Here is a 27,945-nt window from a genome sequence, read left to right on the forward strand (position 1 = left end):
AAACGTTCCAAAGTACTGGCACAAATATGTGACAGTCGGTAGAGAATGGAACAATCCTCTGGCACGCCTGCGTGTCGGCCGGTAGGTAAGTGCGTTCGTTGCTGGCACGTCTACGTGACAGTTGGCGCGAAGGGGTTAAATTTGCTTTCTGTGTGCTGATCATTTTTACAAAGATGTAAATACCATCTTAAGAAATTTTCTTTCTTTTTTCAGATAACAGACAAAGCTTTGAGATAGATTATAACATTTTGGCTTCAGAAGAACAAGTTCTAGCATTTTTCTTGCCAGAAGCACCGTTAGAGATGCTCAAAATCTTTGATGAAGCTGCTAAAGATGTTGTTCTTAGTATGTATCCTCAATATGAGAGAATTACAGGTGAAATTCATGTTCGCATTGCAGATCTTCCTTTGATGGAAAATATTAGAAGTCTGAGGTAAATTGCTATTAAACATGTGCAGTTTTTAAACATTTTCATTTACTTATTTATTTAGTTCATTATTTGAGATTTTTCAAACCTCTTCCAGGCAATTGCATCTGAATCAATTGATTCGAACTTCAGGAGTTGTCACTTGTGCAACTGGTGTTCTTCCACAGTTATCACTTGTAAAATATGACTGTATTAAATGTAATTATGTATTGGGTCCTTTTATACAAACATACGATAATGAGGTAAAACCCGGTACTTGTCCAGAATGTCAAAGCAATGGACCATTTCAAATAAATATGGAACAAGTATGTATCTTTATTATATTCTTTCATTCTTCAGCCATTTATATTATGTAAGTCCTGTTTTAAGATGTTATAAAAATAACTGTTGATTCACTGAACGATAAATTAAATTATTAGCTCTTAAATAAAGTCTTAATGATCTAAAAAACATGTTTAATTTTCTGACCTTTACAGTCAGGTATTTATAATTATTTAGAAAAAGCTTCTTACTTCATTTTGGACTAAACCAAATTGTAGTGAGATTGCATTATTGAATCTCCAATATCAACACCAATCATATTTTTATTGTAGTCTATGATACATTTGGTCTTCAAAGTATTCTCTCCTGTTTTTCTGTTTTTTCTTCCTGTATCATCTTTATCTGCAGTATGTATACAGAGTTCATATGGTCCTTAAAAGTCCTTAGGTTTTTTTGGGAACAATTTTGGTCCTTAAAAGTCCTTTTTTTTTTTTTTTTTTTTTTTTACAACTACAATTTTGAATGTGAATTAACATTTTAGAGGAGTATTTTTTGATGATGCATTGACAAATATGTATTTGATGACTTATGTTTGAATTCTTTCCTACTTCTTACTATAAATGTTGGATACTTGAGTTTTATGCAGGAGGCCCTGCGTTGATTGAAACACAAACATTTCAAAATAATTTCTTTTTTGCAGATGAAGACTTCATAAAATATTACACTAAAGACAACTTTTCCCTTTTTGGGATATGAGTTCTTTTATTATTCATCGCTAGATAAATATTGTAATCCCCCCAAAAAATTTCAGGTATCATATCTTAACAAAATACCCATTTTGGAATATTTTCGTTGGTTCTTTTTTCCACAACAGATTGTAAAATGGATTCAGAGATTTTTTGTGACATCTATATGTACGTTAGTATGTATCTCGCATAGCTCAAAAACTTTGCCTTAGAATGTTGAAATTTTGTATATGGGACTGCTATTAGATGTAGTTGTGTGCCTCCTTTTCTGGTTGCAGTGGGCTTCGCCAAATGTATTTAAATGTATATTGAATTGAATCTCATCGATAGGTATTTCACATAAAACACATTAAAATAAATGCAAGCTTTTTAAATTTACTATATTTATTTAATAGTAACACTGGCGCTAAGTTTACTAAACAATGTTACATCTCAATCGCATTATAACTCAGAATGCACAAATTATATCATCTGAAGGATTATCTAATTGTTGCCACATGTTTTATTCAAATACTATAATAAAACTAAAACGTTGTATAAAAGAAATTAAACAAATAAAAAAGAAGCAGATTTTCACAGACGATTCAGCACCTCTTACAACTAATGCGCATGCACTACTATAAATCACAATGTCCAAAACAGTGTGTAATTAGTTTAAAATTAGTTTCATTTGTCTTCTTTTATATTTTGTCATGATAAAATCAGTTTTCTCTTAAAAATTCATTTTACGCTTCTCTGAATTTTTTTTTTTTCAAAAGTCTTCTGGCTCTTTATTCTTACAAATTTGGAAGGAATAATTTTTTTCCGAATTTTAGACCTTGCACATCGGAAGGTCTAAAGGCAACATTTATGGGTTATTACTTTGAAGGCAAGATTTATAAACCCTGCACTGGAAAATCTACAATTTCCAGAAAAATGTGACGAAATGAAAAGTGCCTTCATAATACACATAATGGATATAATGAAAAGTGTCTTCATATTAATAACATGCAATGGACGTGTTTTATAGGAAATTCACGTTGAATTTCTTATCTTTTGGAGAATTTTTGGAAGAATAGTGAAAACGCAATTATTTGAATTTTCTGCTTTTGATCCCAGAAGTCTTTCTCTTAACATGTTTATCTTCCTTCTCATCTAGACACAAGCATCGAAGCAATCAAAGAATTGAAAAATTGAAAATCAATGCTTTATTAAAAAATAATTACATATATGTCTCAGTGCCTGCCCTAAATTCTAAACCTCTTGGCCTACATTTTTTTGCTCAGTGCTTCATTAAATTCTAAAACTTCTGCCACATTGGCTCTGGTTTTGTCTTCAACCTTGTAACAGCTTTAAATATTATTAAAATCTTGTAGTTTAAATAATTTAAATAGATGAACATTAAGGTATTTGTGAATGGCAATATTTGAAACCAGACTCGAGTGCCACGTGCGACTCTCGCATGAAGAATGTAATTTATTTTTAAATGTTAGTATTCTTTCTTCTTCTTGTTTTGTATGTCGCCATTTTGAGTGCTAAATAAAGTTTTTTTCTGTGTTCCATCATTGGAGTTGCTTCATATTGCCAAAGAAGTATCACAGTCATAATTATTTTGGAGGCACCGACCGAGATTGAATAATCGTGCATATTTTTATTTTATTAGTTCATCACTGAACGCAATATTAGCGATACCAGATTATTACTTTCTGTTAATATTGAATTGCTTTATGTTATTAGTTCATCACTGAACGCAATATTAGTGATACCAGATTATTATTTCCTGTTACTATTGAATTGTCTTATTTTATTACCGTATTGGATATTATTTTTAATATTCATTTTAGTTGTCCAGACAGTAGATATATATATTGCTTTATGTTGTTATCCTTATTTAGTCACAATTAATGTGGTAGAGAGAATGAACTTCATATAATTTAAATATTTCATTTTCGAGGTGTACGTATTTAACAGAGTGCATTTAATTCCGTGATTCTTGACTGCATTAATTAATTAAAGTAATTGAATTGAGCTATTTTGAAGAAGTATAAAGAACACAGTGTTCATTAATTTTAAACATAGAAACAATGTCTTACTTAGGAAGAGCTTGTAAGAAAGATTTGCAAAATCTCGTGGCTGAACTGGGAGTTCATGTGACTGCAGATTTGAAAATAGTCGATTTAAAACAGAAAATTGTTGAAAGTAGAGATTATGATGAAGTGTTTGTCAAAGGAGTCTTAGACACAATAATAGAAGAACGGAAAGAGAGGGAGGAAAGGGAAAGAGAAGAACGGAAAGAGAGGGAGGAAAGAGAAGAATGTAGAAGACAGGAAGAAGCAGAAGAGCGGAGAAGGAAAGAACAGTATGAATTAGAGAGATTAAGACTTGAAGCAGAGACAAAGTCTCAAAATACTGGACAGATCCGGCCGAAAACGGAGCTGCATGTTTGCAGAAATTCAATGACAAGAAAGGAGATATCAGTCTATATTTGTTATTGTTTGAAAGGCAAGCAATTGATTTGAGGGCTCAAATTGATAAAGAAGAATTTGTATCTGATTTACTAGGACTACCTTACGAAGTAACCCAGTTAATAGCTAGAGAACCCTCCGATAAAGCTAAAGACTATGAACACGTGAAGAATTTATCGTTAAGACAGTTTAAACTAAGCCCGGAAAAGTTTAGGCAGAAATTTATGAAGCATCAAAAGAGTACCGAATCCACATGGGTAGATTTCAATTATGAAATAGAAAATTATTGCAAAGAATCGGTGACTGGTCTAGGAGTCTAGTCTAAGACTTTTGATCAGTTGCTAGATTTGATGGTGATTGACCAACTTAAACGTCGAGTTTCTCCTGAAATTCGAGATCATTTTCTTGATGAGTGGGTAGAGATGATTTCATCTAAAAAATTAGCTGAAAAACTTGATGCCTATGAAAACGTTTGCAGAAACTTTCAAAAAAGGCCTGTAGTGGATCGGCAGAAAGAAAGATACAATGCACTAACTCAAGGTAAATTGAGTTCAGATAATAAAAATAAAACTGAAAAAAAATTGTCATCAGGATTTAATTCGCAAAGCTGGTTTCATAGACCTAGAAGTCCACGTCCAGATGATAAATATGTAAAACTAAAGACTCCACAATGCTATCAGTGTGGATCCTATCAACATTTAAGACCCCAATGTCCAAAACTTAAGAATAGTACTGAATCTCCTGCTAATCTTAACAGAATTAGTGCAAAACCAGAGGATAAATTTCTATTACCTTATACTAGTATGGGTTACGTAAATGGTCATAAAATTCCTATATTAAGGGATTCAGGTGCTAGTATTGATATAGTTTGTCGCAAATACATCACGCCAGAAATGCTGACAGGTGAAAATGTGTGGGTGCAACAGCCATTGGATTTGAATCCAACCTGTTTACCATTGGCTGAGATCGAACTAAATTGCGATCTTGGGCGAGTAATAACTAAGGCTGCCATTATTAGAAATGAACTCGACAAAGGAAGGTATTTATTAGGCAATCGAACTTTTGCACTGTTGAATAAACAAGGAAAGGAACCTAATAGTTATCCTCACCAGGTTAATGCCATCTCTAGTAGACTCAAAGGAAAAGAAAAATAGCAGAAGAGAAGATCTTGGAACTGATGAAAGAAGAAAATACAGCATCCAAAGATATCTTTGAAGAAGACGTTAAATCACCGGAATTAAACGTGGAAGATCTTCACGAAAATTTGAAAAACGATAAAGAAATTAATATTGAGAATCATTTTGCAATGCAACGCTATCGTCATCTTTCGGCTTTCGATTTAATATCAAAGCCACTACTAATAGACGAAGAAAACGATTGTTGAAAGCGAATAAAAATTGAATATTATCCGAAAGGCACAAATGAACTGAAGAAAGGTTTTGTTGTGAATTATAGCCGAGGAATTAATCCAACATGGAAGAGATCTAGGCAGTGTCAAAAAAAAAAAAAAAAAAAAAAAAAAAAAAAGGAAGACTAATTTGAACACTGTCCATTTTCTTCCTATTTAACTGTGGTGTAAAAATATTTGTTTAAAACTTAAAAATTTTGGCCTGAAGTTTGGGAACTTATCAGATAAGTTACCTTTTCTCTTTAAGCAAATGAGCAAGCCGAGCTTATAAACTTTCGAATTTTACAGAACTTTTCCCTTGGGTAAAAGTCTCTCCTTTGGGGGAGAGGTTGTAACAGCTTTAAATATTATTAAAATCTTGTAGTTTAAATAATTTAAATAGATGAACATTAAGGTATTTGTGAATGGCAATATTTGAAACCAGACTCGAGTGCCACGTGCGACTCTGCGCACGAAGAATGTAATTTATTTTTAAATGTTAGTATTCTTTCTTCTTCTTGTTTTGTATGTCGCCATTTTGAGTCCTAAATAAAGTTTTTTTCTGTGTTCCATCATTAGAGTTGCTTCATACTGCCAAAGAAGTATCACAACCTTATATCATTTCATATTTATTTTCAATACTCGTATTATTAAAGAAATTAACAGCTTCTTCTATACATTCTAGTACAAGCATTTCTTTAGAATAAGAGGTATGTTTAATTAAATCTGTAAATTCTAAAATGAAAGAAAAATTCATTGAAAAGGAAAATGATATTTCAAAAAAAAAAAAAAAAAAAAAAAAAAAAAAAAAAGAGAAAATATTCTTCAAATTGTTGATACATTAACAAATTAGGAGATGAAGCAGAGACTAGAGGAAATACTAATTTGTTTATTGAAACAAATAAACCTAGGAAAGATGCTGAAGAGGAGGAAATTTATGTAAAATTAGCTAAAAGATTTGGAAAATTTTCAAATTAAATAGATCCATAAACATTTTGTTGTTTAGCTTTTAATGTATATTTATACTAATATCATTTTTGAATCAGTATCATAAATTACAACTATTATAAACTGTTCTTAGTGCTTTTTTAATGGATATTTTTTAGAAATTAAAAAAATATAGCCATATAAATCTATTATGACTAAAAGTATGTAACTTTGTAATTTAACTATGTAATTAATTGCTCACTATAGGAGTTATCTTTACATGTTAAGGTGAGTTATCTCCTTTCCTTAATCCTTATTGTGGATGCAAGATAGAACACAAAAATGTAAAAATTAACATAAAACTTCATTCCTTACTGCTAATGTGACTTAAAATAATACAAAACAGCCCTTGTGCTTCAGCAGCTTATTGGAACTCTATATTAAGTAATATATATTAACTGGGTTACAACTCCAGTAAATTTACACGTAACCTCTTTCAGACAAAGTGCAGCTAACTTTCAACACTTGCCAACCATACCAACACCAGCCATTCACATCTATTCTGACTAGTGGGCCTTTGTCTTCTAAGCAAGCAGCTGCAGTGACGATGACCAGACTTCTTTTATGAAGCATGCTGATTATTATTTTACTTCACAATTTAACTTGTGCCACTTGGCATAAAATTCGTGTATGCATTTGAACTGAGCGAGTATGTGACATAATGAGGCATAAAAAAAAGAATCAGTATAAAGCTGTTAGTAAAATATAAATAAAAAGTCACTAATCTTCTTTAAAATATAAATGTTTCAAGAGATTTTGTAATTTAATGTCAATTACTTGAAAGAATTTATGAAGTTAAATATTAGATTATGTTTAATTATATTAAATATTAGATTATGTTTAATTATGTTAAATATTAGATTATGTTTCAAAAGTGAAGTTTGGATGTAGGTAATTGCTTGAGTTTATTCAATTCTTATTTGCTTGATAGGTCCTTAATTCTTTTCATTGATTGTCTTTAGAAGTCTTTAAAAGTACTTAATTTCCATATGCAGAAATGCGTACAAACCCTGTGTACAGTAGTTAGCAGTAAATTATCTTTTATTTTTCCTTTGAAAGAAATTACATTTATGTTTTCTATATGAATTGCATCAGGCTCTCCCTCCCTTTTTTTAAACCTAATTCGCATAAAATATTTTGGCATTCTTTTTCTAGTTTTATATACAGTTCCACGCACATTTGTTTGGACTGAATTTAAATATTCAGCAAGGGATGGAAAATAAAACATAAATCCGAATATAAATTGTATCCTTTGCCAGTTAAATCTGTTATTAGAGTTTTTCATTATTCATTCAACATAAGCCGCACTGTTAGCCATCAGATTTGTGTCTTTGCCATGGTAAACAAAAAAAATTCCAGATGTATCCAGAATTTGATTTACAAAGTTTGTATATCTTGATACTATAACGGGACCTTTTAGAAGGGACATACTGCCAGAGTCTAAGATGTTCTTTCCATGTGAAAAGTGACTTGTCGATATATATGTTGTATTCAGGTGTATAAATTGTTTTAAATTTGCAAGTTTTTCCAATTTAATCCCAATTTATCTTTTTGTTTTCCCTCTTCTCTCTTCAGTGTTGGAAGTAAAATGCAGAAATCATAACATATTCAGAAAATCATCTCGAGAGGTTACTGTATAGAGTTCTATCATTTCATTAGTTGTGAAATACATTTTGTAGTCAGGTTTTTTAATCATTCCCAGTAGAATAATTAATCCTAGGAATCCTCTAATTTTAGGCACATCTACAAGAGTAAACTTTGCTGATTTTGAAGAAGATGGATTTCACTCATCTTTTTCTCATAGAAATTATTAGTTTCTTCAACTGTTATGCTCATTAGATTATCACCGAAACAAACAGTGAAAATTCAAATCCACTCACATAACTTTTAATTAAAGTTACTCCTGCGATTCCCGTAAATTTATATGACTTCAGCTGCTTAACAAGTCCATGATGAAGTTTCCATTGTTATGCTTGATTATGAGATGGAAGCAAAACAAGCTTCCAATTCAATCTCTGACAAAATTTTAGTATCCAAATTGCTATTCAAATAGTGTTCACTTTCAGAATAGTCACTCATAGGCTCATTTATCATTCAAGTATGTGCTTCTTCCATTTAAAAACATTCTCCTAGATATTGAAATCTTAGTTTAATTCTCTGAACTGACATACAAAACTTATATCTACTATTTAAAGAAGATGTAAACTGAATACAAACGGAAATTCGTAAAACCACATCTCCAGTCCCGAACTCCCCACAGGAAAGAACAAATTTGAAGCATCCGAAACTATCCAACATTTATATCACATGAAGTTACAGTTGTGCATTAGCTGTGTTTTGTTTACTTTTTATCCCCTGCTGTTTCAGCTAAACGATCACCAGGATCAGAAAGTATGTTAGGGACACAATGTCAACAATAAGTAGTTAAAATAAACTATTTGTAATAGACATGAACTATGTTTGTTAGTAAAATGTGTATGTTTGATAATGCATGTAGGATACACCCATCTGGTAGATTAGTGCAGGTGGCAAAGTACTAGTACAGCACCTGGTTGCTGCTGACATTTGGGACTAGCACATGCATGACACACCCAACTCCAAAGGGTTTTCAGTTCAGCAGCATGCTGTCACGAAGGGGTTAAAAGTCATACTTTTTTAAAGTCACTGTATGAATGACAGCTTTGTTGCTGTTACCAGTTGATAAGAAATTTAAGATTTATATTGTAATTTTTATTATAATGATAATTTTGTAACTATAATAGGTGTTTCAAGGTCTTAAAAATTAAATTTTTTACATTCTTTCCAGACCATATATAAGAATTATCAAAGGATCACAGTTCAAGAAAGCCCAGGTAAGGTAGATGCTGGTCGTTTGCCAAGATCTAAAGATGCTATTCTTTTGGGTGATTTGTGTGACACATGCAAACCTGGTGATGAAATTGTGAGTATTGATTTTTAGACTTTTATTTATAAAAGTAATTAATAAATAATTTTGTTTTAATAAAGTGTAAGTCTTTTATAAATTTATTTTTAAAATTATTTTTCTTTCTTCCTTATAGGAGATTACTGGTATTTATTCTAACACTTATGATGGATCATTAAATACTGCCAATGGTTTTCCGGTATTTGCCACAGTCATTCGAGCTAACCACATTGCTAAAAAGGATAAAATTGTATCTCAAGGTTTAACAGATGATGATATTAAAGCTATCATTGCATTATCAAAAGACGAAAGAGTTGGTGAAAGAGTAAATTTTTGTTTTGTGATTTGCATTTGTCTTAACATAAGTAAATTTGTTTTAATAAAGTGATTTGTTAAAGATTATTAGTATTAGTAAAAAATACAAAACTGTATATCGATATTATTGCATTATCAAAATATGAAAGAGTTGGTAAAAATTAAATTTTTATTTTGTAATTTGCATTTCTCTAACTTTTAAGTAAATTTGTCATTTATTATTACTACTACTAATAATTAATTGATTTAGGTGAGATTTTATCAGCATAAATGTTGTTTCATTCTTGTCAAAGTGCTCATAAAGCACATTTTTCTGTTTACTTATTAGAATTTTTCTGGTTTAAAATACTATTTCTATGCAACTTAATAAAGTATTTTTACTACTATAGAAATCTAAATAATTTTTACTTAAAATACTGATTCAAATTTATTCCAGTAATTCATTGCATTAATTAAATTTATGTTCCTTAGAGATAATATATAATAAAAACTTTTCTAACAATAAATTATATATATATATATTCTATCGTGTGACCAATATATATATATATATGTGTATATATATATATATATATATATATATATGTGTATATATATATATATATATATATACACACACACATTGTATCATGTGACCAATATATATATATATATATATATATACACATTGTATCGTTTAACCAATACAATATATATATAAGAGCTCAAAATTTGAATAAAGTATAAATTGGTAAAAAATAAAAGGATAGAGGAATTATACAGTTGTTGTTAAGTTATTATTTTTAAAATAACTTCAATAACATGCTATTGAATCTCTCTTTCTACTTATTCCTAATAAAATTAGCACATTCTGAAAAAGATGTGTTTAAGATCATTTATTCTAAGTCTGCTTTTCTTATTTTAGATAATAGCAAGCATTGCACCATCTATATATGGACATTATGATATAAAACGAGCTATAGCACTCTCAATTTTTGGAGGAGAAGCTAAAAATCCAGGTAACAATTTAGAATTATTTATTGACAGATGTAGAAAAATATAATAATTTATAATACATCTATTGTGAGAAGCTGCTTTTTGGCATGTTCTCCTAAATAAGCTTATTGAGTTACTACAAGCTTAATGCATTATTTCACAGATGAAATGTAATGATGGATGTAGGAAAGTATAAAAAGGCATAAATAATATGAATGTTGTAAAAAGCTGTTCCTCCCCCCCCATGTTCTTCAGAACAATCTTTTTGAGTTATGATAAGTGTCTCTGTAATGCATTGTTTCAGAATTGAAATGTAAAATTGTACATTCTAAAATTAAATATTTTTCAATTGTGAAGTGAGACAGCTTATGCAGTAGTCATTAACGGTGTGGATTAAACAGGCAACTGCATAGAAAATTAAATTTAAGAAGCACACATTTAATAGAAAAAGTTATAAGAATAAACTATTGTATTTTATTTACGATACAAATATGTATATTTTATTATTTCCTTCAGTACTGCAATTTGAAGGCAAGTAAAAAGAAAGACAGCACAGAATGGTATCTCTCTAAATGCAATTTTTTTTTTTCTGAAATGTTGGTTTGTTTGCATTTAATATGTGCACACACATGTAAAAAAAAAAAAAAAAGTTTGCTATATTATTCTAATAGTAGATTGTTTTATTACTTGTACACTGTGTCACAAAATTTTTAAATAAACATCTAGATGACACAGTATATTGATCATATGCTATTTTCAACTTTACAGTCTGTGCTCTGAAATGTGAATGAAAGTAAAAATAGTGGCAATTAACTGATACACAATATGTTAAGTATAGTCTACTATTTAAGATTATGGCTGATATTCTGCTATGTTTCATTTTGAAGTTAAAGTAGTCTTGGGACCATTTCTTTTGTTTCATTCCAAAAAAAGCTTAAATGTTAGTTCAAATATCGTTTTAGTTACATGAAACTTAATGCTGTCAGTTCATTTATCTGAGGAAAATTGTATTAATTTTCAACAGAAGAAAAATCGAAGATTAGCTGAAATTACAATTTATGCTACATGCAAAAATGTTTCATTACTTGCAAAGGGAAAAAATGGTTGTTGAAACTGGCCTTGTTCTGAGCATAAATCTTACTAGTAGCACTTTTTTTCGCCACTGATTACACAGTTTGCTCACTTGCTATTATGTTTCAAATCATTTTGCCTAGCCAGTGGGGGGTTATCTACTATTTAGTCAACTACAGCCTAAAGGTAGAGTGAGTAAGTCAATCAGACATTTAATTCTCTATATTAGTTGAATTAACAATTATAGTTTACAGATTCAGTTCTGTGAACATTCATCTTTAATATTTAAAGTGCTTTCTTTTAGAGGTAAGGTCACAAGTTTTCTGTGAGCTAAATACTGCAAGTTTGCTTACCCAGTTTAATGAATGCTGAGTTGTTATTAAGACATTTATTATAAAGAACAGTTTTGAAAACAAGTCTCACTTTCTACACACTCCCACTCCTGAAAAAGCAGGAGGAAAGTGAAACTTTGACCATTTCAGGTTAATATGTATACATATGACATAATTATTTGAAATTTAATGTAATAAAAAACACACTTTTATGTGTCACATATTCTTACCCTTGTTTTCTGATAGTGCTGAATGCTCTTGCCCAGGCAGGCATTGCAATACAAGGTAGTTTTAATCATAGTAAATACTCATAGCAAAAAATGGGAAGTTTGTGCTGCATGCAATACTATTTCAAATGAAATCCAATAATTAAACTTAAAAATTAATTTTATAATGCATGATTCAGGTTACTGTACTATTTATAATATGATTTTGATGCAAAGTACAATAAACACCCAATTAACATGAATTGGCTTAAGGCAAACACTGGATTAAGATGAAATGGAAAATTTTGGTCCCAGTGATAATGATGATCATATAAGAAGATTTATCGCTTAACGCCTATTTTGGTTATCGTGAATTAAGAACTGTTTTTATATTCCATTGTGTCATTAGATTTTTTTAATTTAGCATGAACTTTCAAAGTTATTTATAATTTTTCCTGTAATTTCTCTGCTAGGGCTACATTCAAAAATGTTCTATAACGCTTAATTGAAGACCTCACAGAGTACTCTTTATTCTTTCTAAATAAGCTTCAGCCAGCATGAGTAATATTGCTCAATAATCATGATCATCCTGTCAACAATGAGCTTCATTCAACAAATGCACTTCTGTGTTCAGATGTGCTTTTTATTTTTTCAAAGTTAGCTAATACAACTAATGTTAAATTTTGAATAATTTTTAATTGAGATATTATGAACTCTGGTCTTTTGAGGAGCTTGTTAGTGCAGGTAACGATGTTGTGCATTCTGATGTGTGTGTTTCTGTGAAATTAGTTACGTGTGAAGTGCAAGATATGTTATCAGGACAATATCATTCTGCCCACCCGCCAGGAAGTGTTAGATGCCATGAATACTTTAGAATATTTTACTGTAACATCCGAATTGACTGCTAGTTTTATGGAAGCTGTGAAGTTATCCCTGTCTGCAACTGTGCATTTGTTTACATCAGCAACAAAGAAGTATACAGGAAATTTTCACCAGAAAATGTTTAGTGGGTACAAGTTTCAAGTTATAGTACAGTTATTAATGTAATAGTGCAGTGTTTTCTATGATAGCATGCACAATATAATGTTGTAGTTATGTATGTACCTATCTACTGTAAATGGTTAATGTTTAGAACACTATTCCAAAAATAAAATGTGAGCCCCAGTTAACACGAACCCTTGATTTTTCAGTCCCTTTGGGATTCATGTTTATGAAGGTTTACTGTATAACTAGATATTCTACATTTTGTGTTCTTAGGATAATTTAATTTTGTAATTTTCCAACACTTTTATACCAAAAAAATATTGATTAGGCAATTAAGTTTTAATTTATGGAATAAATTACTTTCATACTTAATGGAAATAAAACTGACAATTAATATACCAACTGCTATGTAGATAAACTTACTAATTTTACCGCAATTGATGTAAAATAAAATAATATGTAAATATTATCTGATTAAACTTGAATGCTGTTATGAATTATCTGATTAAACTTGAATGCTGTTATGAATCTTCATAAAAATATCTGGAGTAGATTAAGACAATTCAGGTCAAATAAAATTTAAGAACATGAATGTACATAAATGAACATGATGAAAAAAATTTAATAAATTCATTTAATAGATAATGCAATTTTTGAAAATAACACTTCTTATCCAGTGTAATGACATAGTACTTAACTTTGCTACTCTGTAGAAATGTCACTATTAGTAGTAAATGAAATTGTTTTTGTCTAAAATATTTTTTTAAAAAATCAACTTTTATTATTATTTTTCAGTTGTTAAACAAGGCATTTAATTGGTTAACAAATATTTGGAGATGGTGGTTGCTAGCTTCCTAACTTGAATTAAATTTGACTGGAGTGCAGTACCATCTGTGTGCTATGCAAATGCAAACTTTCTGTACTTAAGATGTCATTGATATGGGTTAAATAACAGGAAAACCAAGAGGGAATTTTAAGCGGCCCCTATTTTGATCTGTTTAATAGTAGAAAGAGTAGTGACTATATGTACTTTACCAATCTGATGTAATATAAGTAAGACATGGTAATGTTTTAGCTTTGGACTATGTTAAATTTTCATGTTCTAGCTGTGATGTATATACAGTTATTTCTAATATTTTTGTCTGTGACAAATCTAAAAAAAATTATTACTTGGATAACAAATGTATGCATTTCAATAATATAACTACTATAGTATTCATTCTAAGTCGATTTTAGGTTATTGCAATTAATCAAACATTCTTTAATGAATTTATTTAAAAATATTCTTATTTCATAGGACAAAAGCATAGAATTCGAGGTGATATCAATATATTAATATGTGGTGATCCAGGTACAGCTAAATCTCAGTTTCTAAAGTATACAGAAAAAATTGCCCCTCGAGCAGTTTTCACAACTGGGCAAGGTGCATCTGCAGTTGGTTTAACTGCGTATGTACAACGAAGTCCTGTCACTAAAGAGTGGACTCTAGAAGCGGGTGCATTGGTTTTAGCTGACAAGGGTGTGTGCATAATTGATGAATTTGATAAGGTAAATAACAAATGAGTGCTTTTTGATTAAAAATCTTTAATATTCAAAAGATTAATTACTGCATGTTCACGAATACCAAGCGCAGGTTTTTTTTTTTTTTTTTGATAATTTTAATCGGAAAAATCAAGGTGCGTAACTTACATGAAACAAAGCAATATAGGCCAGGTAAATGCAAGTTGATCGCCATAAATTATTTCTCCTTGAAGCTATGGTATCCCCAGAAAATATAAAGTTATATTATGCTATTATACCCTCTCAAATAACAAATCTTGGCCAGGGATTTGTAGAGAATATACTGGTACTTTCACCAACTGTTATTCTCTGAATGGTTTTTGCCGAACTCGACTTCTTAGCCATAACATTGGCAACAGCACTGCAGCTCAGCTGATAAGAAAAAAGGAATTACGGTACATAAACCAGTTCCAAGATAAAAGCAGGGGAGGGGGTTGTTTTTGTCATTTCAGAACCAGTATCTGTTACAGGTGACTGAAGCTGCAGCGTTTGGAGAGAAAACTCATATCATGAGGACAAAGAACCTCTAAGTTCCATAGAATCTTCTTAACGTTTCTTTGGCGAGCAAAAGCAAAACTTGCATTTCAACAGAAGAACATACAATAGTTTAATTGGCAACTGGAAATAAAGAAATACAAAATGACTGAAGCTATTGTTTAACGAATAAAATTTTATATAACATACTTAGATTAGCAGTTCTTTTATTTCTGCCGTAGAATTAAATACTGCTAACCGATTTATTCCTTCCCATTAAAATGTTAGGTTGCTATCACATACAATATTTGTTGCAGGGACATAACATTAGAAGGAATAATTCTGGGAAGTGAGCTTGTAGTGGAACATAATTTAATGTTTCTATGTAGTTATTAAGATTTCCTAAGTGGCAACATGATGTAATGTTTTGAATAGTTATTAAGATTTCCCGTGTGGCAATAACGAGTCGAGCAAAAAACGTTGTTACTTGGGAGTGTTCCTTGATAAGCATTGCGTAAGCTTTATTTCTTAAAAGTTTGTTAAATTTTTATGTAAAAAATAAGTAACATATTGCAAACAAAAATGGAAATTGTTAAATTAATATACTGTATCTTTTAAGACCAAAATAAACATTTATTTCACTTATGAAATGCTCTGGCTGATCAGTTTCGATTTCACTTATTCATCAAATCCACATTAAAAGATTGGTGACCATCTTTTAATCATCACATTAAAAGATTGGTGACCATCCATTGGATTATGGAAGGAACATCAACGCTGGAAACTTGCAAGGTGAGTGTTAAAATTCCACCTTTTTGCCCAAAAAAGCTTGAAATTTGGTTTTTTCAAATAAAAGCTCAATTCGAAATTAATGCCATAACTGTTGATAGTACTAAATTTAAATATGTAGTATCTCAACTAGAGCGAAAATATGTTGAAATTATTTGAGATATCATTACAGATAAAACATCTGATAATAAATATGCCTTAGTTAAAGAAAGACTGTTAAACACATTCAAAGAGGGCGAAAATAAGCAAATTAAGCGCTTAGTCACTGGCCTTGACCTTGGGGATATGAAACCCAGTCAGTTACTTCAAAAAATGAGATCGCTCGCTACTGATGACATTTCAGATAAAGTACTCAAAACATTGTGGTTAGAAAAAATGCCTGACTCAGTAAAAAATGTTTTACTGGTTTTTGATGAAGGGTTAGGCAAAATAGCTTTAATGGCCAAAAAATAATGGAAATGAATTCTAAACCTGAAATTTATTCCACTGGCAAAAATTTAAATTCGGTTGATGAGTTACTGTAGTGGAAGTGAAAACATTGTTGCAGATCAGTTATCAAGAATAGCCAATGTCTCTATTTCACTCATTTATTGATAAAATTGCTGACAAACAAGTTAATGATAAAGAATTACAAGATTTACAAGCTCAAAATAAAACATTTAAGTTTCAAAAGTTATTTACTTCCATCTGGTAAAAATCTGTGGTGTGATACATCTTCTAACATTAGACCATTTATACCCAAGCAGTTTAGAATGGATATATTTCAATAAATCCATGGCCTCGCTCATCCAGGAATCAAGTCGACCGTTAAAGAAATGACGTCCAAATTTATTTGGCCAAATATCAAAAAGGATATACAAACATGGAGTCGTGTCTGTATTGGTTGTCAAAAAAAAATAAGGTTTCACATCATACAAAGTCTGAATTAGGAACTTATCAGCAGCCTGATGAACGTTTTACTGTAGTTCACATTGACGTAATAGGTTCTTATTCACCATCTGATAAATTTTTGTATTGCTTGACTTGCATTGATAGCTATACTGGTTGGATGGAAGCCATTCCTTTGCGTGACATAACAGCAGAAACCGTTGCCAGAGCTTTTTATGAACATTGGATCACTCATTTTGGAGTTCCTTACCAAGTTATTACGAATCGTGGAGTACAGTTTAATTCTGAACTATATCGAACCTTGGCAATTATATGTGGAGTCAAAATGCAACACACAACTTCCTATCATCCACAGTGTAATGGCAAAATTGAGAGATTTCATTGAACTTTGAAAGCTGCTATCAAATGTCATAATTCCATTAAGTGGTCCAAATCCATTCCAACAATTCTTCCAGGTCTTAAAAGAAGACTCTGGATATTCCATTGCACAAATGGTTTACGGAAAAACAATCAAACTTCCTGGAGAATTTTTTGATAAACCAACAGTTTCTACAACACCTCAAACATTTTTGCATAAATTGCAAAAACAAATGGAATTGTTCAAGCCCTCTGCGGTACAGCGAAAAATGATTCCTAAAGTTTTTGTCCTTAAAGATCTAAATGTATGTACTCATGTTTTCCTAAGAACTGATAGAGTCAAGAAACCATTAGAACCTAGTTATGAAGGACCCTTCAAAGTACTTAAAAGAATAGAATCTGAGACCAATGATGAATGACTCGAGTCTCACGAACTGGACGACTAATATAACGTCCTTTACGTTTTAGTCACCATGTTGAATATTTTCCCTAACCTCTATTATTGAATATGTTTAATTGTAATTGTGTTTATTTATTGTATTTAGTATTTTTAATACTCCACTACCAGAATATCTTAAATCGTAATACAGTTACTGGAGGGGGAGTAACGTAGTGGAACATAATTTAATGTTTCTATATAATTATTAAGATTTCCTAAGTGGCAACATGATGTAATGTTTTGAATAGTTATTAAGATTCGCCGTGTGGCAACAACCAGTCGAGCAAAAAATGTCGTTACTTGGAGTGTTTTCCTTGATAAGCGTTGCGTAAGCTTTATTTCTTAAACGTTTGTTATATTTTTATGTAAAAAATAAGTAACATGTTGCCAACAAAAATGGCAATTGTAAAAATAACTCTGGCTGATCAGTTTCGATTTTGCTTATACATAAAATCCACAAGCTTCTGTGAAATGAGGTTACTTCTTCACTTGGTAAACAGGCTGAAAGCCAAACAAGAATCGGTTATCGCTCAAATTGGCGAAAGTGACGTTTCCTTTCAAGTGACGATTTGCTTTTCTGTGTTGTATTTTGTATTGCTCACAGTCTTTTCGTTTTAAACTTTATTGTTAGTTATGGAAAAAGGTAGAAAGGTGATGGCTATTAAGTAAAATCAATTTTATCTTGACTCTGGTGATTCTGAAAGCTAAAGAGAAAAAATATGCAAAGAGAAGTTTGTGATGAGTCAAACATTTTTATTTCATCCCCAAAATGTTAAATATTTCATAAAGATTACTTGCTCAATTTTTTTGTTTAAATTCCCAAGTATAGTTACAAATGCAAAGGTTTTGTGTAAGTGGGCGAATTTTAATGACTTGCCTAATGCACAGAATGCTCTTCAATTATTTCTCAACTGTGTATTCCATATCCATGATAATGTGCAAAGAACTGATGAGAACATTTGCTGACAATTACATAATCGTTATATCTTCAAATAAACTTTCTGGCAATGTACATTTTTTATTCATACACACACGCATCTAATAAGTTCTATATTTACCTAGACATAGCGAAAGAGATGCGATGGTTAAGAAGTTGTTGATGTATGTTTATTAGTATTAATGTAATAAATATGATTTTTAGTAATGAATGTATATACAAATGTTTTTCATTATTCATTATGACGAATAATTTGTGAACAAATCATCAGAAATAGCACGTCATAAAATATTGTCTACTCTGAAATTTCCACAATTATAAGTTTAATGAATATATAAACATTTAAAAATGACTTAGACAGTTATACTACAACAAAACAGCAATATATATATATATAGGGCTTTTTCCATATTTCTTCAATTAAATCGGCATATATTTGCACCATCCATGATTTCACAGTGAGAGCCATCGCCATATTGAAAACTACTCGTGATCCTTCAGAAGCAGAACTTTCGTCTGATTGGTTGACCTCTACGTGGAACACGGCTCTAGACAGAACATTTCCGGAAAAGTTTCAACATTTTTCGTCTAGCTAGATGAAACATTTCTCAGAATCCTCCAGTTTTTAAACCATTGCTACTAGAATCTTGTTTCCCGGAAATGTTCCGCCTAGCTGCATGCGTCGATAGAAGTGATAAGGGTCTTACTGGGCATGTGTTGCTATATACTTAGGCAGGAGCTGGAGGTGGCAGCTCAGATTTCTTTTCTGATAACAGTCAATTGGCATCATATTTCTTTGTTTCTTTATGTTTGTAATGCAGAAAATTTTTTTTCCTGTAAATTAAGTTTTCAGTGGGCTTTATGAAAATATGCATGCCATATTCGCAAACATTTCTTTCTTTTTTGGTGCATCGAAAAAAATCGGGTACACGTCTTATTTGGTGGCGTGTGGTATTCGTGAACATATGGTAATTAATTTTAATTTATCGTCAAGTTTGATTTCAAATAAACATATTTAAAGTATTCATTTATTATTGAAAATAGATTTGGATCTTAAATAAATAGATCACTCATATAAATAACAAAATGTTCTTTTAATAAGTCTACTTACTACATATACATATTTATAATTCTATAAACTCTTCTGTTACCACTTTGAAGAAGCAAAACTAACAATAATTATTAGTGGCCAAAAGCCATTAAGTAAATAAAATTAAATGAAAATATGTATAAAATACAAATTACATGTCATCTGAAAGCCAGCAGTATACATACATACAAGTTACTGTTTGAGAATAATAATACCATATTTCTGTTTGTTACAAATTATCACCTTGCTTGTAACATTTTCATACATTATATAGAGATATGTTTTTGCGACTGAAGTATATTACTTGTGTTGTATTAACATTAATGTGTAGGTATGATGTTAAAATCATGAAGATTGTTTAAGCTATAAAAATTGTGATCAGCTGTTTGTTTTAAAACAAAATTTTTATTACTCTTATTTTATCACTTTAATTAAAGATGTATTACATGTTTGAGTAGAGTTATTAATAAATAATTTTACGTGCATAGAATTATGAAGACTGTACATTGAACTGTTGTTTCATCTGGTGTTTGAATGTTAATATCCATAAAGTATTTCTGAATAAAAAATGTCTTTTATGAAATCTATTAAGTGTTTAAAATTTTATATATTTTTGTAAATAAGATATCTTAAAAATATTTTGTAACTTAGTAAATTCTATAAAAGCTTGTTTATCTTAATTCATTTATCAGATGAATGATCAAGACCGAACAAGTATTCATGAAGCCATGGAACAACAAAGTATCTCAATTTCAAAAGCTGGTATTGTGACTTCATTACAAGCTAGATGTGCTGTCATTGCAGCAGCTAATCCTATTGGTGGTCGATATGACCCATCACTCACATTTTCTGAAAATGTAAGTCAAAATTTCAACATTTTCTATGTCTATGCTCTTTAACATCACTTTTGTGCACTTAGATCAAGAAATATGTAAAACTACAGCTGAATATTCATCTACATAGTAAATTGCATGTATCACCTTTTTTATAGAATAAGTGCAATAAGAATATAAAAGTATGATTATAAAGGCAATTTTACTTGTTTGCATATTGTTAGGTGTATTAAGTAAGCACTTTTTTTTCTTCCCCTATTTTTGAAACCAAACTATACTGCCTGATATCTTTTATGGGGGGGGGAAGGGATATTTAAGATTTCTGTGTAATTTTATTTAGATATTTTAACATAAATAGTAATTATTTTACTTTATATGCTCCAGGTAGATTTAACGGAACCAATTTTGTCACGTTTTGATATTTTGTGCATTGTTCGTGATCAAGTTGATCCTGTTGAAGTAAGTAAAAATTATTTTAGCAAATTTATAATTATCTGATTAAATAGCATTCTATTAAAGATATACTACTATGCAATTATTCTTTAAGGATCGACAGTTAGCAAAATTTGTTATCCAGAGCCACGTGAATCATCATCCGGCAAATGAAGATAAAGATAAAACAACATTTCCTGTAATGGTGAGTATTACTTTATAAGCTTGTTATAGATTGCTGAACAATAAGATTTCATGTGTAATACATAAATTGTTGGAAGGAAAATGTATTATATAACTCAAATATACGATAAACTGTAAAATTTAAACATAACTTTTATTATTACAATAAATTAACAGTTTAAGCTACATGTATGCATAAAGTGTGTACACTGGGAAACACTTTGAATGTTACTGTTTGTAAGTTAACGGTAAAGCATCTACATATTTTGTTCTGTAAGGTCCCATTTTCTCTTTTGAAATACAGGGTGTTTTAAAAAGAATGATCTAGTTTCAAATAATTATATTTGAGAACAAAAATTTGCTACAGTTAGAGAACTAATTATCATTTATTAAATAAGCTCTTAAGTTTTATTCACGAGAATTATTCATGCCATACATGTCGTCCACTTGTAGCATGAATAATGTCAAGATGATTTCTGAATTTATGCTAGATACTTCTAGGGGTGTTTCATTCTGCAGAATTTACTGCAACTCTCAGTTTGTTTATGAACATATCTAAAACAGCGAGTAGTGTTGAAACAGCACATTCTTTCACATATACCCAGAAGAAAAAGGTCACATTGTATAATTCCTGGAGATCTAGTGGCTAATAGTGTAGTGCCAGACTTTGAGCCCTGTGCTGGTGCAAAGAGAGAATATAGATGGTGCTGCTTGGCAGCAGAATGCATGAATGAAAAGGAAGTTCCATATTGGTTAATTAGGCAGTATAATCCCCAGAAAGTTGGTACACATTAATAATAAGACTAGTGTATATATGTATATATGAAGGATTATGAAAAATAAATTAGAAAAAAAACCACCCGAGGTTTGGTGTTCTTGTTCAAGCTGTCTTTGTTTTAATGCTGTTTTTATGTATGCATCATTTCCATAATAAGTTGATGTCTTATTTAGGAACCAACAGCCCTTTGAAATTTCAGGCCATTGGCTGTTCAAATTGAAGAAGTTTAATTCAATAATGATGTGCAGTTGCCCAGATTAAGATTTTATAATTGGGTCATTCTTTTTGAAACTAAGTATATTATGATAACTGTTATGTGTATCTAAAGTTTCTAAAGTGGCTGTTACATGTCATAGATATATTGAGAAATATTTCAAATTATGCACCATAAACAGAATACACTTATTTTTTTCCCTAAGTTATGAAAAAAATGCACATATATTGCAAAAGCAGTATTTAAATATTGTTAAAAAATTAAGCTAATTAAAGTACAAAAATCAGCTATAGCTATACTACAAGCAGGGCTAATAGATTTTAAGATTAAAAAAAAAAAGCCACAATTTTTTCAAGGCCAGTTTTTTGTAATTTTTTCCCTTTTATATAAAAGGCTAAATACTACAGTAAAAAGTCTTTAATCCGGACTCGTCGGGACTTTGGCAATTCCGGATTATCGGTTTTTCCAGATTATAGATCATCAGTTTAAATCTGGTAAAATGGCATGCAGAAAGTATAAATTAAAAATATGAAACCATAATTTCTTAAATAAAGAACAATTATGATCTAAAGGGTATCAAAATTTATGAAAAAAAAAGCTTAATATTTATTTGTTTACTTTATTAAACATTTCTTTCAACGCGCGCATGCGTAAAGCAGACATTATGCATTGTCGAAATTAGAAAATTGCAACCAGAAAACTATTTGATGTGTATTCGTAATATTTATAATGACGAGGAATTTGATTTAAATCATATCAAAGACGGAGTACAACGAGATGAAATACTATATTTAGAAAGGAATTATAAGCCGAATAAAATAAAAACATCTGCCCTGAAGATAAGGATAGTGCTGACAGATCAACTTCCAGTTCATTGCAAGCCGTGATGTCCCCCCCCAGAGAAGCATGAAATTGATAAACAGATTTCGGAATGGTTAGAGAAACAAATCACCTCTCTGTCACTTTCTTCATGCCTTTATCCATTTTTTGCAGCAATTCCATTTTTTGTTTGATGGACATCAAAATATGCTTTCGCTTTGTAGATCCTTCGGCAGCTCCAGAATCGGAAATTCTTTTTGACATAATCGAAAGTTCAAGCTTACTTTTATAAAATTGCTCTAACAGTCTGCAAAAAATAATAAGCTGCATCCAATTAGAAGATTAAGGAACAACACAATCTGCAACATTAACTGAAATAGATAATTTTAGCTTAGTTTATACCGTCCGTTATACATTAAACGTGCATGCGTAAAGGTAGTATACGTTTACGCATGCGCAGAAAGTTTGTAGCTTTGAGGTCCGTATTATAGATCATTCCAGATTATGGACGTCCAGATTAAAGACTTTTGACTGTATTTTAATTTTGCACATACGAAATATTTCAATTGAAGCAAGACATTTTTTATATTTAATAGCCAACATAAAAAATTATAAATTGTGGTGAATGGTGAATTTTAATTGAGGAAATAATATCTTTTTCTTCACTCAATCTTGTTCTTATGAACTTTCACCAGTCATTTAAAACCAGACTTTGCACATCTTATCCAGGTTATCTGCTTTCTTTGTACCTGAGCAGTTTCTCATTTTGTTGGTTTGTGCATTAGCACTGAAGGCGTAATGAGTAAATTTCCTCAGGCACAGTTTTCATTAAAGAATTACAAGTCAAAAAATTAACTACGAAATCTTTATTTAATAAAATAGAAGAATTTTGCTTAACTTAAGCATAACAAAAAGTAATAATCTTCACAGACATTAAAACACTGAATTATCGAAAAGGAGCTAACTTATATATATACAAATATAAGTCACACATCTTCAAGCGTACCTATTTAGGCAATAAGAAAAAATCTGATGTGTACACCACATGACTTCCTTGTATTGGAATATTAAATTATGCGCATTTTTTCCTGCATTTCATTTAAACTTATTGGATTGAACTAAATCTACTACGCCGACAGTGCATAAACCACAATAGAATAAATGCATTCTTTAAAATTCACTCTAGTATATGTTTACCATAGCAACACTCTGGCGCTAGATTCACTTAACAGTATTAATAATTATATAACAGTTAACTTATATAATAATTATATAACGGGAAAAAAGTTAACTGTTATATAATCCAATAATTATATAACAGTTAACTTATATATTTCGTTCATATTATAACTCATAATGCACAAAATTTATATCATTTAAAGAATAGAATTATCTAATCGTTGCCACATGTTCTATTCAAATACTATAATAAAGCTAGAATGCTGTATAAAAGAAATTAAGCAAACAAAACAAAAAAGAAACAGTTTTTCACAGACAATTGAGTATTTCTCATTCAGTTAATTCAGTTCTCACTTTGCGAGAACGCAGAAATACATAAAAACTCAAAATATCTATATTAAAAATTACGAAGTAAATCTCAAACACTTATTTCCTCGAAAAAATTCCAGAAAGAATTAAGCATGATTTAATTGGCAATAATAAATAAATGCGTTATCTTTGTTGTTGCGAAGCTAATTTTTTCTAGATTTGCAACAAATCCACTAGTCTCCTGTTTCAAATGTAAACATCAATGGTCGCCATTAAAAAAAGGCTTAGCGGCAATTAAACAACTTTAAAATTGCTGATAATTCTAAAAATATTGCACACAGATTTACTAAAGGCATAAAATCCTTAACCGGAAGATAAAAACAACATAATTCAATCATTTTTAAAGCAAAAAAGGTACAATTTACAAACATATAAGAGTAAAGAAACTGAGATCATTGAGCCGGGTAACAGAGTGGATATATATATAAATATATTTATATAGGTTTGGTGCGGCCGATTGCAACCAAAATACGAGGAGCACATCTACATGTTATAGCAGTCCTATATACCAAATTTCAACATTCTGAGGCTACTCGTTTTTGAGTTATGCGGGATACGTACGTTCGTACAGATGCCACGAAAAATTCTCTTCAGAATTACTTTTAAAGCTGTTTTATAATTTTTTTGAAGGAAAAGACGATTTTATTCTGTCTTTACGTACAGATATCACGCAAAAACATCATTAAATTGCATTCGATAGCGGTCAAAATGGATATTTTCGTTGAAATATGCTGTCTGAAACTTTTCGTGATTACAATACTTCCTTTTTACTTCGTACAAGGAAGTAAAAACAGGAACATACTTTGACACCATACCTGAAAAGAGAAAGTACTAACTGAATTAGACCTTTGGCCGTGATATAAGTAGCTAGGGTGAAAATCAAATACACTGCACGTAGCTAAGGTGAAAGTCAAATATACTGCATTGCACGCGAACTTTACTTTCTCTCGCCAATATATATCTTGGCACACGTTCCTTTCGTATGCCTTTCAAGTTTCATTATGCAAAATACCTAAATTTATGCTAACACATTTTGCTCTATTTTTAGCCATAAGTTGAGAAAATTATGTTAATCGAAACAGATTAGAAAGACAATGGAGTATATATATATTTTTTTTATAAAGCTGCGAAAGTCTGTAGCCAGTTTTCATGTTTGATGTTGTTTTCATGTTTCATGTTTCTGTGTCTTTTATTTTCATTTTGAGTTTCACTTTCCAGTTTGCCATTACTTTTCATAATGATTTCAGGTGGATTGATTCAGAAAAAATACTGATGTTATTTAGAATATGTCCTATTTCCAACTTATATTCTTGCAAATGCTTTATGTGTATTTCCTTATAATTATAAAAGTTAGCATCATATGTTTTGATGGCGCTTTTTGTTAATTTCATCTAATATCATTTTGAATTTGAGGCATTAATCCATTTTTTTTTCTTAGCCAACCATAAGCATTATATTTTATTTTTAAAGATTATCTGTATTTGTAAAACATCTTAAAATCTCTTGACATATTCTTCAGAATAGGCTTAATATGTATGCTTAATATCCATGTGTCAGAAAATCAGATTTCCACTGTTACTTTTCCTGCAAAAAAAGCATAGTATTCCAAATTCCCCACTGCCACAATTAACTGATTTAAATAGCTAAGTCTTTTTCATCAGGTGACTGCTGCATGTGAAGACTGAATCATTTTTGATTTTTTGACCAGTCATCAAAAACCAAAGTACCTCACCAAGAAGTTTGACCTCTTTCACCTAAGAGTTTCTTCTGTAAATTTTCTTCATTTAACTATACTTCATTTAACAAATTTCTAGGCAACTGTTTCTCTGTTTAGAGTAACATACTCATATGTTAGATTTTGGATCATTCTGTTGAATTCTGCATTTTGCTACTTCTTGTAATGAAATAAAATATGAAGTCGCAAATTATTAAAAAAAATATTAGACATTTTATTGTTTATATTATGTCTATATTTGGGTGAATTTTTATGGAAAATTACATTCCGAAATAATATTAAGTAACATCTTGTCAACTATCATTGTACTAAAGATAAATCACAAATTCAATTTTGAGAAATAAAAGACATTTATTTTTAAGCAATAATCTACACATCATATGACTATTGTACAGTACAAAGTCCTAAATCCGGACTCGTCGGGACTTCAGCGATTTCAGATTTTTCCGGATATTAGATCATCAGTTTAAATCTAGTAAGATGACGTGTAGAAATTATAAAATTAAAAATATGAAATCAGATTTATGAAATAATGAAGTATTTATGATCTAAAGGGTATCAAAATTCACCCCCCCCAAAAAAAGCTTAATATTTATTTCTTTACCTTATTAAACATTTCTTTCAATGTAAGTTGTTTTGTTTTTTGTGCTAATACTTTCTTTTTAATTTTGTAGACAGACATAATCTCTTGTTTAGTTACATTGTTGAAGTCCTGTAACTGCTATTTCGAGAATATCGACTAACTTGTCAATTGAAATTTTCTCGTTTTCAGTAACTTCTTTGTCACTTTCTTCACTAACGGTAGTGGTATTTTCTGGATCTAGAACCATACTATAGATTTTGCCATTCATTAATTGATTGATGATTGAGAAGCATTGTCATGACAATGAAAAATGTCTTTTATATCATCTTCATTTATTACCACTTCTCCACATTTCTTTACAAAATCAGTTAATTGGAAAATTTCACCTTTGTTTTGCGATATCTGAAAACCTTTAAAATTTGCAGCTATCATCATCAAATTTAACTATTCTTCACTATACATATTTGGCTATGCATCATGAGCTAGGCGACTAACGACAAGTTGTTCCGTTAAATTTTATCTTGCTTCTATTGTGCAGAGACAATTTAGCCTGAATTGTATTAGTTTAGTTATTTATTATACTTACGTCGATTTCTTGCACATGCTTAAGGCTTACCAGAGTTCTGAATAAATAAATTCCCACACATATAAGCCTTATTGAGGGCCGGAGCTGGATATCTTTACCGCCTGATGCAGACTTTGTCGGTCCTAAATTGTGCCACGCATTGCGGCTATAAGAGTCCTGACACTGGTTCTGGGTTTATATGAGTAATAAATCAGTTATTCTTAATTCAAATAGCACTAAATGTAGTCTTTTGGCCTATGAGTATCATTAAAAAAATCTATTTTTAGCATATGGAAAGAAAATTAAAATTTTCCTCGCCAACATTTTTTAGCACATTTAACTTAAATCCGTAATCATCACCAATCATGATGTCGACATAAAAGGTTACCATACTCCTTTATTATTAATATAAAAAAATTGTTTAGGCACATTACTCAAGTAGTCATGTTTTGATAAACATGTGGTGTTAAAAGGAAAGTATAATAAATAATGATTCGCCAGGTTGGTGTCAGATCAACGATGTATCTATGTGGAATGTTTCATTTAGGTTATTTAATTACGGAAAAGCCTCGAGGGCTATCTACCTAAGGGAAGAGATGCCTTCGTGGAGGACATTCTAAGGGAAACTGGCTCGTATACACGTTACACATGGGGAAAACCATA

At 30.5% G+C, this 27,945-nt stretch overlaps 1 protein-coding gene across 2 annotated transcripts in view; it reads left to right on the forward strand.

The window, feature by feature from the left end:
• Window positions 1-27,945, forward strand: part of Mcm2 (DNA replication licensing factor Mcm2) — a 63,485-nt gene that overhangs the window by 22,829 nt on the left and 12,711 nt on the right. Inside the window, exons 6-14 of one of the 2 annotated variants that reach the window (XM_035371495.2) lie at window positions 214-433; window positions 525-732; window positions 9,059-9,193; window positions 9,312-9,500; window positions 10,395-10,488; window positions 14,356-14,606; window positions 20,285-20,449; window positions 20,810-20,884; window positions 20,973-21,062. In XM_035371495.2, coding sequence (XP_035227386.1) covers window positions 214-433; window positions 525-732; window positions 9,059-9,193; window positions 9,312-9,500; window positions 10,395-10,488; window positions 14,356-14,606; window positions 20,285-20,449; window positions 20,810-20,884; window positions 20,973-21,062 — 1,427 coding nt within the window. The remainder of the gene's footprint in view (window positions 1-213; window positions 434-524; window positions 733-9,058; window positions 9,194-9,311; window positions 9,501-10,394; window positions 10,489-14,355; window positions 14,607-20,284; window positions 20,450-20,809; window positions 20,885-20,972; window positions 21,063-27,945) is intronic. The other variant, XM_035371496.2, reaches the window with a different exon arrangement.

The sequence above is a fragment of the Stegodyphus dumicola genome, chromosome 4 (genome assembly GCF_044657685.1).
Source record: "Stegodyphus dumicola isolate Sdum_Otavi_A_Nest chromosome 4, ASM4465768v1".
NCBI lineage: Eukaryota > Metazoa > Arthropoda > Arachnida > Araneae > Eresidae > Stegodyphus > Stegodyphus dumicola.